General features: G+C 43.1%; 2 protein-coding genes across 4 annotated transcripts in view; both read left to right on the top strand.

The window, feature by feature from the left end:
* The window catches only part of LOC118419545, a 3,254-nt gene extending 942 nt beyond the window's left edge, over positions 1-2,312 (top strand). Inside the window, exon 2 of the mRNA XM_035825977.1 lies at positions 314-2,312. Within this exon, the coding sequence (XP_035681870.1) occupies positions 314-1,614 (1,301 nt within the window). The 3' untranslated portion in view covers positions 1,615-2,312. The remainder of the gene's footprint in view (positions 1-313) is intronic.
* A 4,465-nt stretch (positions 2,313-6,777) lies between these two features.
* On the top strand, positions 6,778-12,487 carry LOC118419562 (E3 ubiquitin-protein ligase TRIM56-like). Of its 3 annotated transcripts, XM_035826006.1 has the most exons (7): positions 6,778-7,443; positions 7,582-7,655; positions 7,918-8,861; positions 10,895-11,067; positions 11,253-11,415; positions 11,557-11,697; positions 11,897-12,487. In XM_035826006.1, exons 3-7 carry the CDS (start codon positions 8,819-8,821, stop codon positions 12,073-12,075), a joined length of 699 nt encoding a protein of 232 aa, XP_035681899.1. In that variant the 5' UTR covers positions 6,778-7,443; positions 7,582-7,655; positions 7,918-8,818; the 3' UTR covers positions 12,076-12,487. The 3 variants fall into 3 exon arrangements, with proteins under 3 accessions (XP_035681899.1, XP_035681898.1, XP_035681896.1); XM_035826003.1 differs by lacking the exons at positions 6,778-7,443; positions 7,582-7,655; positions 7,918-8,861 and adding an exon at positions 9,846-10,364; XM_035826005.1 differs by lacking the exons at positions 10,895-11,067; positions 11,253-11,415; positions 11,557-11,697; positions 11,897-12,487 and having other exon boundaries at positions 6,784-7,443; positions 7,918-8,527.
* The last annotated feature ends 2,159 nt before the right edge of the window (positions 12,488-14,646 follow it).

Raw genomic sequence — 14,646 nt, 5'->3', positions numbered from 1 at the left:
ACGACAAAATATACAACAAGTAAGAAAATTTGTTCTTTATCTCTGAATTCGTTGAGCATCTTCCGAACGCAGCAATGCCGCAAGCGTGCCGCACGTCAAGTGAGAGGGGGCCTTAAGAGAGAATACGAAGGAAAGCAGTGTATATGTGTATATCACGTTGTCTGAAACCAGTCAGGGCTTTGATTGGTAAGGTTATACATAGGCTATGAGCAAGGGGTTGATAGATATGTGCTATTTGCTGTTATAAAAGACTTGTCCGTTTTACTCTGTGAGTTTTAATAATAAACCTTACAAACGTTACCTGTTGTTGTAGGACGAGTCGTTGTAGTGATCGGTGGGGATGACCGGTACAAGGACGGAGAAGAGGACAGGAGCGTCCTGTCCACCTGGGCCTACCACAAGATCGCCGCCCAGTTTGACGACACGTACCTGGACGGCAGGCGGGGCTTCGTCTTCTCCTGGGACGAGCGGCACAACCCGGTTCACGAGGAGGCGCTAGGGGGCTACCTGCGGGCCATCTCGGTAGGAAAACCTGGCTTAGAGCAGCCCTTCAAGCCGACACCGCGCTCAAAGCCATTGCCCAAACCAGAACCGATCAGTACTCCTAGCACGTCCACGGACATAAGTAAGAGTCAGACACCGCGGACTGATCCTAAACGTGGACCGTCAACTCCACGCCAAGCCACAACATTAGATGCACCGCAGAAAGAAGCGCCAACGAAAACTGAGGTGCGCGAAGATAAAAAGGAAACAGGACCAGCAAGCACCTCTCAACAACAGCAACACACTAACGCACACGGCCTCACGAGTCATCTAAGGACCCGGCAACATGACGACAAAGGGACAAATGAGTCCCAAAGAAAAGCAAGAAAAGACGAACTCGAGCATAAAACTGTAGACTCGGGCACAGACTTTGAAGACCCATTAGGGGCTTCTGCATCTTACACGCCCAAAGTCACTCAAAACATACAGCCACACTCTACAGATGGCAATACACGTATGTCAGGGCCGAGCCGGGTTCAGTTAGATCCTATCGCTCTATGTCTATCTTTGTTGAATGAAGCTGAAGAGTCCAAGTTAGCAACAGGTCTGAAGGAAAAAATCGAGAAAGACACACGAGGTAGAACAGTGAAAGTTATCCAGCTTTATGTTGATGGGAAAGAAAAGAGTAGGTATGATTTTCTGAAAGACGGGAATGCATATTCCATTCCAGCTAAAATACAGCGAGCTATTGATGAAAGCAAGGGTGTGAAAGGGGCTATAGTGATTGTTGTTTTTGACGACGGGTTTTTAAGTGGAGGGGTAGGATGGGAATTCATCGATTTGTCTGATCTGATTGTCAAATTTCCACAACAGCTGAGGGAAAAGATTGAAACATATCGAGAAGGAAGAATAGTTAAAGTTATCCAGATCTTTGTGAATGGGAAGGTAGTCAGCAGATATGATTACCCTGAAGGTGCGGATGTGTTCCCCATTCCAGATTACATTCAGCCAGGTATCAGAGGAAAAGGGCTTGAAGTTGTGGTCATTTTTGACGATGGTTCTTATAAAGGAAGAGAGGAGTTGGCATCAAGATGCCTCAATCTAGATGCTCTGATTGACGAACTTGCATGATATCTCACTGTTTGGCATTCAGGTGAAGTCTGGTACAAGGATAGCCACAGCTTCGTTAATCAAAAGTCGTTGTGTGCACCGCAGTGTGTGTAGACAGTATGCGGCTCTTTTCACAGTAGAGAAAATCTTTTCTACAAATGGAGCTTAATAAAGATTTATATAGCAAAGCAGAAAAAACTGAATAAGAAGGTGCGCCTGCATTCCAACTAGACCAATTTTAGTCCAGCTATATGAAATCAGTAGCTACTGTACTACAGCAAGTATTTCAATGCCAATGTGAAAATTTGTTTCCTGCTATCCAAATGTGGTCAACATCCTCAATATGTTTACCCCTAGCCCTACGGAATTCGCAATGGAACCCAAATGTAAACCTAGTACACCATTATCAACAATTATGAGCAAGTAATTACATTTTCCTTTTTATTTCGTATAAGCATGGCTTTATGTATACATGTATTATCAAGCCGATTCTTACTTATTTTAGTACACTATATTTTAAAGAAGCTATAAATGTATATGAACGATAAGCAGTATTGTCGGACCAGCTCATATAATTATTTCAAAGAAATCTTAACGGTAAAGATATTTTGATCCACCTTATAGACCGATCCCATGAAAAGGCAGTGGTATTGTCATATTCATGAGTTGTCGTAATCATTTTGGACCAAACACCTATATCTAATAAAGAAAATAAAGCTGTGAACGAAAACCTGACGTACGAGTTTATCTCAAGGTTGTTACAACCAGTAAAGGGTACAATGTCAATCTATCACTTCCCTGTGCACAGCTTTTTAACACAGAGCAATAAGAAGTTCGAGACGAATTAGGTTTATCTGCGATGCCTTATCCAACAAACAGAATGCAGAAATATCTGGTGGAAAACAAAAAGAAGAAAAAAATAATCAAAAACTGATCTCAAACTAGTCCACTGGTTGTGACAGAGAAGACTGACGGTATGCACCGCAAGAAAGCAACATAATAGTGGAGCTTCATAGTGCTTGATTACACAAAAGGATTTACAAAGGAATTTTACAATCATTCGTCACCAAACACATAGTGTGTGAATACTTTCATAGTACGAGTATGGAAGGGGGTAAACCATTCCTTCACTTACAGTGCGTGTATCATCTGCAAAGTAGGTAACAATACGCGAAATTGGCGCCAGCGCAGTGTTCCCTTGCATTCGGTAGGTCGTGAGTTCGATCCCCGACCTAGTCATACCAAAGACTTTAAAAATCGTACATGCTGCTTTCTCTGCTTAGTATTCAGCTGCATTTGGTAGTATGGTAGTTGAACACACACCACTAGCCCCCTGCTGTAGTTATTGCACAAACGCTATAAAACACAGAAACTGAGATTCACGCCGCCCTATACCTAAGCACCATCTGGTGTGGGAAACAAAATATGCAAACAAAATAACCAAAAGTGTTATGCAGCGAACTGCTAGTCCCCCTAGGTGTAGAATCGGAATACCCCGTGTGGGCCCCAATGGCACAAGCTACAAGCCTTGTCCTGTTCTGTTTGCTATTGTCTCTTAACTTGGCAAAGGACTGAACATGCGCACTAGCTATCGACATGGCGAAACTTAGATTTGCGAGTCGCAGAGTCAAGTAACACAGACCTATCCTATAAGCACAATCATCAGCATGGCCAACGAGGTTTTGATAGTAAACTGCGACAGTACATACCCCTTAGACTCTGTCGTGTCCCTGTTCAAAAGCGTGGACAAGGGCATACCCATACAGCAAAAGATCCTACCAATATCGCAGTTGGAGTCGGTGAGTGAGGAAGTACGACAGCGGCGGCTCCTGTGCGGGGTGTTCGTAGTGAACGGCTACGAATCGCGTCTGAGTATTAACGAGGACAAAGCCGGGATCGGATATGCTGTGCTGTACAAGGCACTGCTGGGGGCAGCACAAGGTATGGTTTTCAACAGAATACGATACTAACAGGTGACTAAGAGAGAAACCACTGTCCGCCATAGAAATTATGTAAAAATAGTAGAAGAGAGGGCGAGGGACACATTGCTGCAGTTAAAGCACAAAGATAGACATATTTTGGTGAAAGTGAAAGTGGTAATCATTACATAGAACAACACTTGCAACGTGTACATGTTGATCATCCTTGATAATTCTTGGAGTTGGAAAGCGTTTATTTCGCATATGAGGTCGTATGGACACTGCTTATACATGTAGCTGTTATAGCAAGTATGTAATTATAAACACACAGATTACAAAATACTGATAAAAGAGGAGACACGTACAAACTACATTATACATATCTGTGTAGTTGTATTGAACAGTTGTTTCTATTTAATATCTGTCTTACAAATTTTGCGTGTATATGTTGATCATTATTATTGTTATAGGGCTCCCTTGGAAATCAGTTACTACGTTAACTGAAGGGACTACCCTAAAGATCAATCAATAAATAACTCATCCTTGATAATTCTTGGAGTTGGAAACCGTTTATTTCGCATATGAGGTCGTATGGGCATTGTTTATGCATGTAGCTGTTATGGCAGGTATGTAAACATACAGATTACAAAATACCGATGAAAGAGGAGACACGTACAAACGTTGTATTGAACAGTTGTTTCTATTCTGTCTTACAAATTTTTGCTTGTTTTGCAGGAAATGTCGTTGTAGTGATCGGTGGAGATGACCGGTACAAGGACGGAGAGCAGGACAAGAGCGTCCTGTCCACCTGGGCCTACCACAAGATCGCCGCACAGTTTGACGACACGTACCTGGACGGCAGGCGGGGCTTCGTCTTCTCCTGGGACGAGCGGCACAACCCTGTCCACGAGGAGGCGCTAGGGGGCTACCTTCGGGCCATCTCGTCAGGACAACCCGGCCTAGAGCAGCCCTTCAAGCCGACACCGCCTTCAAGGCCATTGCCCAAACCAGAACCGACCAGTGCTCCGAGCACGTCCACGGACCTAACTAAGAACCAGACACCACGGACTGATCCTAAATCCCATCCTGCGAAAGTTTATGAAGACTCGTCCCGTGCTGCCCAGAGAGTATCCGTACGCGACAAGTCCGAGACAGCCGCAAAACACGGACGGGCAAGGCCTCACCTACCCAACGCTGATGTAAGATACACCGACGGCGAAGGCAAACGTATTAGTGAGACACTTAAGAAACAGCAGGGTGACATCCTAAAAGCAAACCCACGCAGGAAAATCAAGTTTGTGGGGCACCTTGTGTATGGAAAACGGGTGCCAGCATTTGAAAGAGGTATTCCTGTAGGGGATATTCCGGACTTCGTAATAGAGGCTATCAAAAACCAGTCATTCCAGATGAAGAGCGCGTCTGTGTTTGTATTTGACGACGAGACAGCCCAAAACTGTCATATTGTTCGTGAGTTAACCGTCCCTAGGAATGAAGATAGTGGAAATTTTTTTGTTCGCGGGTGTAGAGCCGTTGCGGCTTGGTTTCGTGATGACGGGACGCAGAAATATTCTTGAACGTAGTCTCTTTTTGTAATTCACTCTGGACATGTATTCATGATGCAACGTAATTTGAAGTTTTCCATATGAAACATGAAACTGTGTGAACTGAAGTTAACATAAGGTTCTTCTTCTTAAGGTTAACATAAGGTTGACACAAGACTTACATTGTGTGAAAAATATTTGATCTGTTGTGCAAAGGCAAGAAGTATAAACGCCGTTTTGACTGTAATTTTCTAGTAAACACTTTACTGTAGTTCTGCCATAGCACTAGCCTGGATACCATACCCCAACCTCAAAATACTAGTATATCTTTCGTGTTGGGGTCTGGCAGGATGGCTGTAGAAAGGTTCTCGAAGGCCCTTGATCAGAGGGAGGAGAACCTAGGATTGATGACCACTCTCACCACAGGTAGCCAGTTACAACACACCACAGTTGGTCAGCAGGCTATCACAGTAGCGAATCTAGCGAATCAGGTACTTAGTGGTCACTGTTATGGATTCAAAAAGTACAGTTGGGGGTATTTAACCAATCATGGTAGGGTGCAATTACCTCCTGCTGATCCTGTACTGTTCTATTGGTTGAGTTTTTTTGCACACTATAAGGGGCAAAATTGAGATGAGTTCCTATCCCATCCGGCCAGACCCCTGCACGAGAGATACTTGAGATCGGGCTGGGGTTTGGTAACCAGGCTACCATAGCACAGACTTAAGCGTAAATATTGTCAATTAATGACATACTCTGTGCAAAGCATGCACTGTCGTGATTTGGTGATCTCACTTAACCCTTGCTGATAAATTGTTATCTAAACGATACGACAGAGCAAATGTAACTATCGTATTGATATGTGAGAAACAGCAAAAGAAGAGTTTTCCGTGTTAAGCGAGTTATGAACTGTAACCAGTCATATCGCACAGATGAAGGAAAATATGTACACGCCTTATTGTACAAGTTTAAGCTTTCTGTGAGGTATCTTGAGCATTGTACTTCATTACGTATTATAAGAAGAATGGCTGTTCAACATCGTCAAACTACAAATAAAATCAAACTTGATTGCGCAAGTTATCATTAAATAGTATATCATAATATGCTATTATACTATGCTACATTTTACTATAGCGAACAACAATGATGGTTACTGTACAAAGAAAATAAAAGCTATGATACGCATTACAAAAAAGTATTTTGATTGAAGTCAATTTTCTTTTTAAGTAAAACGCCTAATCTATATGGATTCACAATTAGGTTATGGGACTTTTTAAGTCCCATAACACAACCGTGAATCAATATAAATTAGGCTTTCACTTTTAGATGATGTGTAATCCTGTTGATCCACTCCGTGTTGTGTCGTAATAATGCAAAAAACAATACAAATGTAAACAATTAAAAAACAAAACAAAATAAACGACACAGATAAATCGGTTGTTCCATGAAGTTGTAGTTGCTCCAACAAGAAATAGTCACGCCTTCAAGTATCAGGCAGAGTTATCTATCTAGGATAATGTGTTCAAAAATTCATAGAACTATCGCAGAGTGGAACTCGTTGCTACCATACCAAGTACAGCAGGGGTAACCTCACTAGAAAGCTTCAAAGAACGGTTGCAGCCAGATGTTGTGGTTGTCGTTATATTAATCATAACGTCATGTTGCTAAAGTAACATATAGCTTTTTATGATACTCAGCATTATTCTCCGAAACAATCGCACGAACAGAGGTCAGTCTGCATTTCATTTAGATGTACAGAAAACAATGTCTACGAATTTTCATCGAGATAACCAAGTTGCTGTTGCCAAAATATCTTTATTCATTTCAAGCTGTGCTGTCGAAACGTTGTCACCTCTGACCTTCCTGGCTTAGCATTTCACAAATGGCGTCAGGAGTTGCAAGCCAGATCAAGGAAGAATTCCTTGTGTGCCAGATCTGTTTTGAAGACTACGACAAGCCAAAGGTTCTCCCTTGTCAGCACACCTTCTGCCAAAAATGTTTGAAAGAAATGTTGGCCAAAATGGGGAAGTTGACATGCCCCAACTGTCGTCTCGAGTGTCAACTTCCCCAAAACGGTGTGGAGGGACTTCCAACTAGCTTTTTCGTCAACAAGTTGCGCGATATCATTAAAGGTAGTGGCGGTGTTACCCGTGCTCGGACCAGTCCATGTACGTGCGACGACAAGTCGACAACAACATCTTGCTGCCTCGACTGTCGGAAGGAGCTATGCGCGCCGTGTTCGGCCTCGCACCGCCGACCGACGGCAAACCGCCGCCATCGAGTAGTCCCCAAGGACGACGCGTCTGGGGCGGCGGCTGGACACACCGCGCCTACTCCGGCAGGTGGACACTCCGGGCAGGGCACCAACGTAAGACAGGCTCCCGTACAAGGTAGGTCAAAAGGTTCTGTCTTGCCTTTGTCGACGTTTTGTAGTCTTGTCACACAAATATGCACGCTTACAAACACACACTATCAATTTATTCGCTGCACTTCTTGTGACAGTATATAACAGTTAACGTGTTTTCCAGTTCTCCTGTCGTCTGGGCGTCATAGTGAAATTGAAGACTTCTTTGTCCGTCTTTGCTCTACACGATACATCCATGTAAGTATCAGAGTCTTTCTAGATATAACGTTAAGGGTTCAAAGTCATTCTAGAAATAAGAGAAATTGTCTAGAAAATCTAAATATCTACATCTTGAATGTATTGAATGAGGGAAATTTTCTACTATCACACCAAAATAAGCAATGAATTATTGTATGTAAATTGCTCTAACATACGTCCATTTACATTTATTGTTCGTGATCTAAAATCCTCTGAGTTGACCATGGTGTATAAACCTGTACATGTACTGTACGCCTTGCAGCCGGACAGAGTACTGCCCATACTTTCTTGGCTGAAGGAACAAGACATCATGACTGCTCAGGATCTCCATGACAACTGGGATGACGTCAGAAACATGGTGGACATGACCAACGCCATGAAACAACACATCACGGAAGCTTTAGAGGAATTTTCAAAAGCAGGACATTGAAGTGAAGTGTTGCTTGTTTACGTTATTGTTGTCCGTCGTGACCACGTAGCAAGATTCGAAGCCTACTTCGAGTTTACGGGTAACATGAATACATGTATGTAACAGGATCTCTTGCTTTCTGCTATCTTTTTGAATAGCAGAAAAATCATTCTACATTGCTATCTTCTTGAATATGTCTCACGTCACTTCTTGATGCAAATGTTTCGATAAAACACAATGATGTCACATTGCATTCAATGGTGGCTACATGGATTACTATTGTAAAGGCCTTATAAATGTAACTTTAATTTTGTGTAGTTTGGCTGTGAACTTAAATTTTAATGTCAACAGAAGCATTATGTTGCCCTAGAGAGAGTGATCTATGTACACACATGGCCTTCGAATGCATAATAGATCATTAATTCTACATTTAAGCGAACCACAAATAAAGCCACGAGACAAATGTGCGTATAAGCAGTCAATTTGACTTTGTGTCACTAGAAATAAGTGGATTGACTTGAAATGTTTGCTTTTCATATGGTAGAGAGTAGAGACAAGACTAACACAGTCCTATCATTCCTCTATCGACAGAGTATTCTAATCAAGTAATCCCAAGCGCAGATGTAGAAAGTTAACAAATCTAATCAAAAACAGGTGGGAAAGATCAGGGGAAACAGGTGAGGCCTGTCACGTGTATACAGGGCATATATAATCTGTACAGAAGAAAGGAAATCCATGCAGGCAGTCCAAGTGGATGCCGAGCGCAGGAAAGCGAGATGGAAGCAAGGACATGAAGAGTAAGAGTTACATGAGCGGGGTTAATAAATGGGTTGGTGAAGTGACGGAAATGGGGGCAAATCTTAAAATCACCCTCCAACCATTTAGTAACGGTTATTTCTCGTTGCTCGTTGAGAGAATGTTTGCTCCGTCAGTGGAGGACGTCCGACTAACACCTGATATCAATCCCCATACCTAACATGTGAGATGTCTTCTACACTCGAGCGGAGGGATACTTGGTTAGGATAGGGTACACTCTGATCGGTGGAATCTCTACCAGGAGAATCGGCGATATGCACAGCCTCTCCCATCACGTATATTTGTTTATCCTTGGTCTGTCATGGATACACAGTGCCTCCCAACGACTGCACGGAAAATTACAAGAAGTCATGCCTAAAGTATACAGTTAAGTTTTATGCGTATTTTTTGTGTGTGTGTGTTTGTGTGTGTATGTAATGTGTGTGTGTGTGAACCTGCAGGAAATGTACCAATATCACTCATTCTATGTTGAGAAGATCATAAAAAAAGATATGCCAACAGCCTCATAACACACATATTCTGTTTATGGCAATAACAAACCGCAATCAGTCATCGCCCGCACGAGGCACTTGGTCACTGCAAGGACGTTGGTCACTGCTAGCGTACGTACGGTCGTGCAACTTCGCGACCTCTCAAAACCCAGGACTGTGTGCCTCCGACCTACTTACTGTACGTGTGTGTGCTGCCGCCGAACACTATCTTGCTTATGAAATTACCAGTTACTTTCACCAGTTATACAAAGTTTCACAATTGTAAAACTAAAAATTAAAATCAGTTGGTCTGGCTAAAGGGATTTCTACCTGCCATTGTCTTTTTGGATCGGTACACTTTTAGTGTACCTACGTACCTACTCGGACAATACTAGGATGAGACCTTCAAACATTAAATGCAGTAATAACGTTAGATGCTTCATGCTACGAATAGTAAAGGTCAGAGGTGAAACGCCGAAGTTCACCCCACAAGTGAGTGAACACACACCTTTGCCAGCACATGTTCGGTGGTTTTGCTAACTATGGTACAATTTCACCTTTAAATTTTGACTGGAATGACGAAAGACTCCAGGCACCAAGGAAGTTGTCCTTTGAAATGAAAAGGCACCTCTCTTGTACAAATACAAATGTAGTTCTATACAGATTCAGTCCGTTACTTGCGCACTGGGCACCCAGCAATACAATCGAAACCTTTTTGAAGAAACGTTCAGTGGTAAGATACCCACCGTGCCTGCTGAATGTGACCTCATAGAGTGATCATGAGAAACATGGGCTCGTTCTTTTCCCGACGGGAGGCCAATAGGAAGAGACAGGAACTACTGAACTATAGATTCGGGAATATCCACGGACAGCACTATTTCTGTGGACTAGACATCGGCGATATACTGGTACGGGAAGGAGGCGTGAGAATCGGACTGATTGGTCCAACTGGATCAGGGAAGAGCAGTTTCATCAACACATGCGAGAGGGCACTGAAGCCGGAACTTCGCAAAGGTAATAGGTGGTATTCGACCTTAGCACAGTATGTTGACAGCCGAGTTCTTTCGGTACAGATCACGGTGGCTACTTAAACGTGTACGGTAAAAATGTGATGAAAAGGTTTCGGTGGCATCCAAGAATGAGTCTACATTTCTCATAATCTGCTGCGAAATGATATCACATAGTAAATCAGCTCAAATAGTACCTCCGGTTGTGCTTCCACATTGAAAGTGATTGATATGTCATTTTGCCCCAGACTGACCTTTGTGGTGTTGTGTGAGCAGGTTGCAATACCATGCTAGGCTTCCAGGAGCGCTGCCGTTTAGTGTGTGTGTGTGTGTGTGTTGTGTGTGTGTGTGTGTGTGTGTGTGTGTGTGTGTGTGTGTGTGTGTGTGTGAGGGAGCACAAACAGGCACACAAACAGACACAGCCCTGAAAACACTCTTGCCCAGGATGATAAACAGTGATGAATAAAAAGACACAGAACAAAACACATTGCAATGTGATTTCTTAAAGAGTACACAATAACCCTGTTTTTGTTACAGGTACGGCCGAGATCCAAACAGCAAATGGGGAGGGCACTATCGTTTTGCAAGAGTTCTTGGACGACATTGACAATGACTTCTGTCTCGTCGACACGCGAGGATTCTTCCAACATAACATTGACGAGTTCACAGCGCTGGCCGACATCGTCTATGGTCGGATCAGACCTGGCCAGGTACAGTTTACACGAAAAATACTGTATACTGGGCACTTTCACGAATTTATTCTGTAGTTTAAATTCTGGAGTTAATCTTCTTAGCTCCTCATGAGATAATTTGACAATACCTACCTTATGAGATGTACAACAGTTACTAGTGTCGCTAACGTGATGTTGATTCATTTACTTACTTCAATCTGCAGGTGGTCAGATTTGGAACACCAGACAACGAAGACACTGAAGAGTACTTCCCCAACTGGCTCCATGCTATCATCATAGTTCTGTCTGCGACAGACCCTCGTCTTCAAGACGGTAAAACTCACCGGAAACACTTAAAGATTATCCGTGACTTCTTGCGTCGAAGAGGTACGTAGGCAACCCAATTTCAATGTCGTACATACGTATGCGTTCAATTAAAGCTGGTGTAGTTTTGAATTTGAGTTTTCGTCCCCTTCAGCTGTGCATTATATTGTAATTGACAGGATCGACTTATCATTCTTTTGCTAGTGATCACAGTCATCACACATCACGACATGATCGACAAAAGTCAAGAGGAAGACATCTTGGCCAAAGCGTGTGCGGCAACCGGCAGCGCCCGTGATCACACCTTTCTTGTCGCCAAGTACCACCTTGACAAGAAAGAAACAGGTCAGTATGGAGATTAAAAATAGTGGTAAAATGTTTCAAACAGATGGAGATACCACGCCATTGTGGTACCCACCAAATCTACGGATACAAGTCTTCATTGTATACCCGATAATATTAAATTCTCAGATGTAATTCATTTTGGGCCCGTACCCTCTCTCCCTCGCAAAATTTATTTCTCTTCTCTCTTCTGCATTCTTAGATTACAATGCCGAAATAAAAGCCATGGACGTCATGAAGTCGGCCCTAAATGTTGCGGAACGCTACGTCAAGTTTCACAAGCTACAAGAACAATGGGAAAGGGAGGATGAAGCGATAGGAGATGACGTCTCGACTATAGATGGAAAATACCAATGCACCTGCAGGAGAGAAGAAAACTGAGCATTCAATGAAGATAATGCCTTGGTAGTAAGACAAACCATTAGATGATTTCAGTTTTGCTATCAAGAGAAGCAGAAACTTTGACATGCAGAGCACCTCAAAAAGACACAGTAAGAAGCATTCAGCGAGAGGAAGAAGCTGCTCACGTACCGCTTTGGTGACAGGCATGGTTTGCGTAGCTTCAGGGACATTGACATAAGCGACATACTGCTGAGTGAACGCGGCATTCGGAATGGCATTAACTCCAGAACTCTTTTATTTACATTTAGTGAAATAGGTCTTGGCGATTGTTTGACTATTGCCATCACATCGGGGCACTGTATATGCCTTCACTACTGGTTTAGATAAGGAGAATGCAAGGAGCTCCTGTGTATTAACAGTACCTTTGTCAGCCGGAGAGGGCCTATTTTGAACCGTGCTCACTGCGGGTGTGCCGCGCTAGTATTGCATCACAACGACTGGAAACAGGCCAATTATTATTTAAAAAATAATAAAAATATGTCGGCAGGTAAGGCTGTTGAAGAAGCAGACGAAGCAAAGATAAATAAAATCAGACTTTTTTGGCATACTGTGCAATAGTCGTACCTTAGACCTTAGATCCTCCCGCAACGCTGTTGCATTTGTCAAGTAATTTCGATCGGCAGAATTTCTACAGGTTAGGATCTGTTATTACGATAGATCGCAACTTCGCTCGAGCTCGTCAACGTACCTTTGTATATCCGGATCCTCAGCCAGTCACGGATACACAGTGCCTCCTGTCGATCACACGGAGGATGACAACAGGTGATGCCAATACAGTATACAGTTCAAGCCCACTTCGTGTGCGTGCGTGCGTACGTGTGTGTGTATGCGAGGGGTAATGTAAAGATTCTTGTTTTACCCACATGAGCGTGTTCATAATGAACATACAGGAAATGTACAAATACCATTCTATGTTGAGCACATTAATCCTAGATCGTGAAAGATGTGTCTATATACACATATAGGCTAAATGACATTTTGCTGACCGGTAAAACATATATATAACACTGATATCAGGGCGTATGCAGGTATCGGAATAGCGTGCCATCTACCTTTGTGACTCGAGTCCGTAATTTCTGACCCGGAAGTACCTCTAAAAGGAACTCTACAAATATTTCCATACAGAGTCAAGCCGTAACTTGCGCACTAGGAATTTGAACTCAGCCAGACACAACATAACATCTGGCCAGACACAACATACGCTACGATCGAAACCTTTTCGAGGAAATACTAGTCAGCCATTACCACCGATACAATAGAACCTGACTCGCGCTCACGAATAGCAAGCTACCAGTACAAACATGGGCTCTCACTTATTCCTGGAGGCCCAAAGGAAGAGACAGGAACTGCTAAACTATCGATTCGGGGATATCCACGGGCAGCACTACTTCGAATTCTCCGGACTAGACATCCGCGATATGCGGGAAGGAGGCCTGAGGATTGGTCTGTTTGGGCCCATGGGGTCAGGGAAGAGCAGTTTCATCAACACATGTGAGAGGGCACTGAAGCCGGAACTTCGCAAAGGTAATAACAGGTGTAATCCGATCTTAGTACCGTATGTTGACAACCGAGTTCTTTCGGAACAGATAGTGGCTACTAAAGTACGGCAAACATGTGATGAGAAGGCTTTGAGAGTATCCAGGTTTGATTTGACATGTCTCATATATGTCATAATCTGCAGAAAAATGGCATTATAGTGTAAATAGTAGCACGGCTCAAAAACATGGACGTGCTACGGACGGGGGTAAGCATAGCTTAGCTATGCTTCCACGTTGAAAGTCATTGATTTTTCATTTTGCCCCAAATTGACCTCTCTGGCGTTCACTGCACAAGATCCGGTCTAAAAGCACTCTTAAACTATGCGTAACTGTTGCGTTTTGGCACACTTTAAGCTTCTTTACACAATATTTACACCTGCTTAGATATAAAGTTTACATGATATTTAGGGAGGTTACGTAAACGTTGCGTGAGCGGTTGCAATACCGTGGATGATTAACGACGTTACTATACTACAGTTTTCTTCAGAATTGCTTCGACAGTATCTTGGAATATTGTCTTTTTCTGATAACATCAGTCATTGTTTCGAATCGTTACCTCCATGAAAATGGTGAAAACATTTTTTTTTCATACTATTATGCTGCAGGTACGGCCGAGATCCAAACAGGTCACGGGGAGGGCACCATCGTCTTGCAAGAGTTCCTGGACGATATAGACAATGGCTTCCGTCTCGTCGACACGAGAGGACTCTTCAGACACAACATTGACGAGTTCAAAGCGCTGGCCGACATCATCTATGGGCGGATCAAACCTGGCCAGGTACTGTATGTAGGCAATTGGCACTTGACAATTTATTCTGGAATTCCAATTCTGCAAGTTAGCACTATCTTACAACATGTCTCGTCATGAGGTAGTTATTATCAACTAGTGCTATTTGACGACAACTTCCTCGTGACATTTTACCATCTACATTTTCCTAATGCCGTTGACGTTATGTTGGTTCGACCAATTCAATTCTCAGGTGGTCAGATTCGGAACACCAGCGGACAACAG

Source organism: Branchiostoma floridae, chromosome 7 (assembly GCF_000003815.2).
Source record: "Branchiostoma floridae strain S238N-H82 chromosome 7, Bfl_VNyyK, whole genome shotgun sequence".
Lineage (NCBI taxonomy): Eukaryota > Metazoa > Chordata > Leptocardii > Amphioxiformes > Branchiostomatidae > Branchiostoma > Branchiostoma floridae.
The sequence above is the reverse complement of the archived record's forward strand: the minus strand, read 5'-3'. Positions and strand labels throughout refer to the sequence as shown.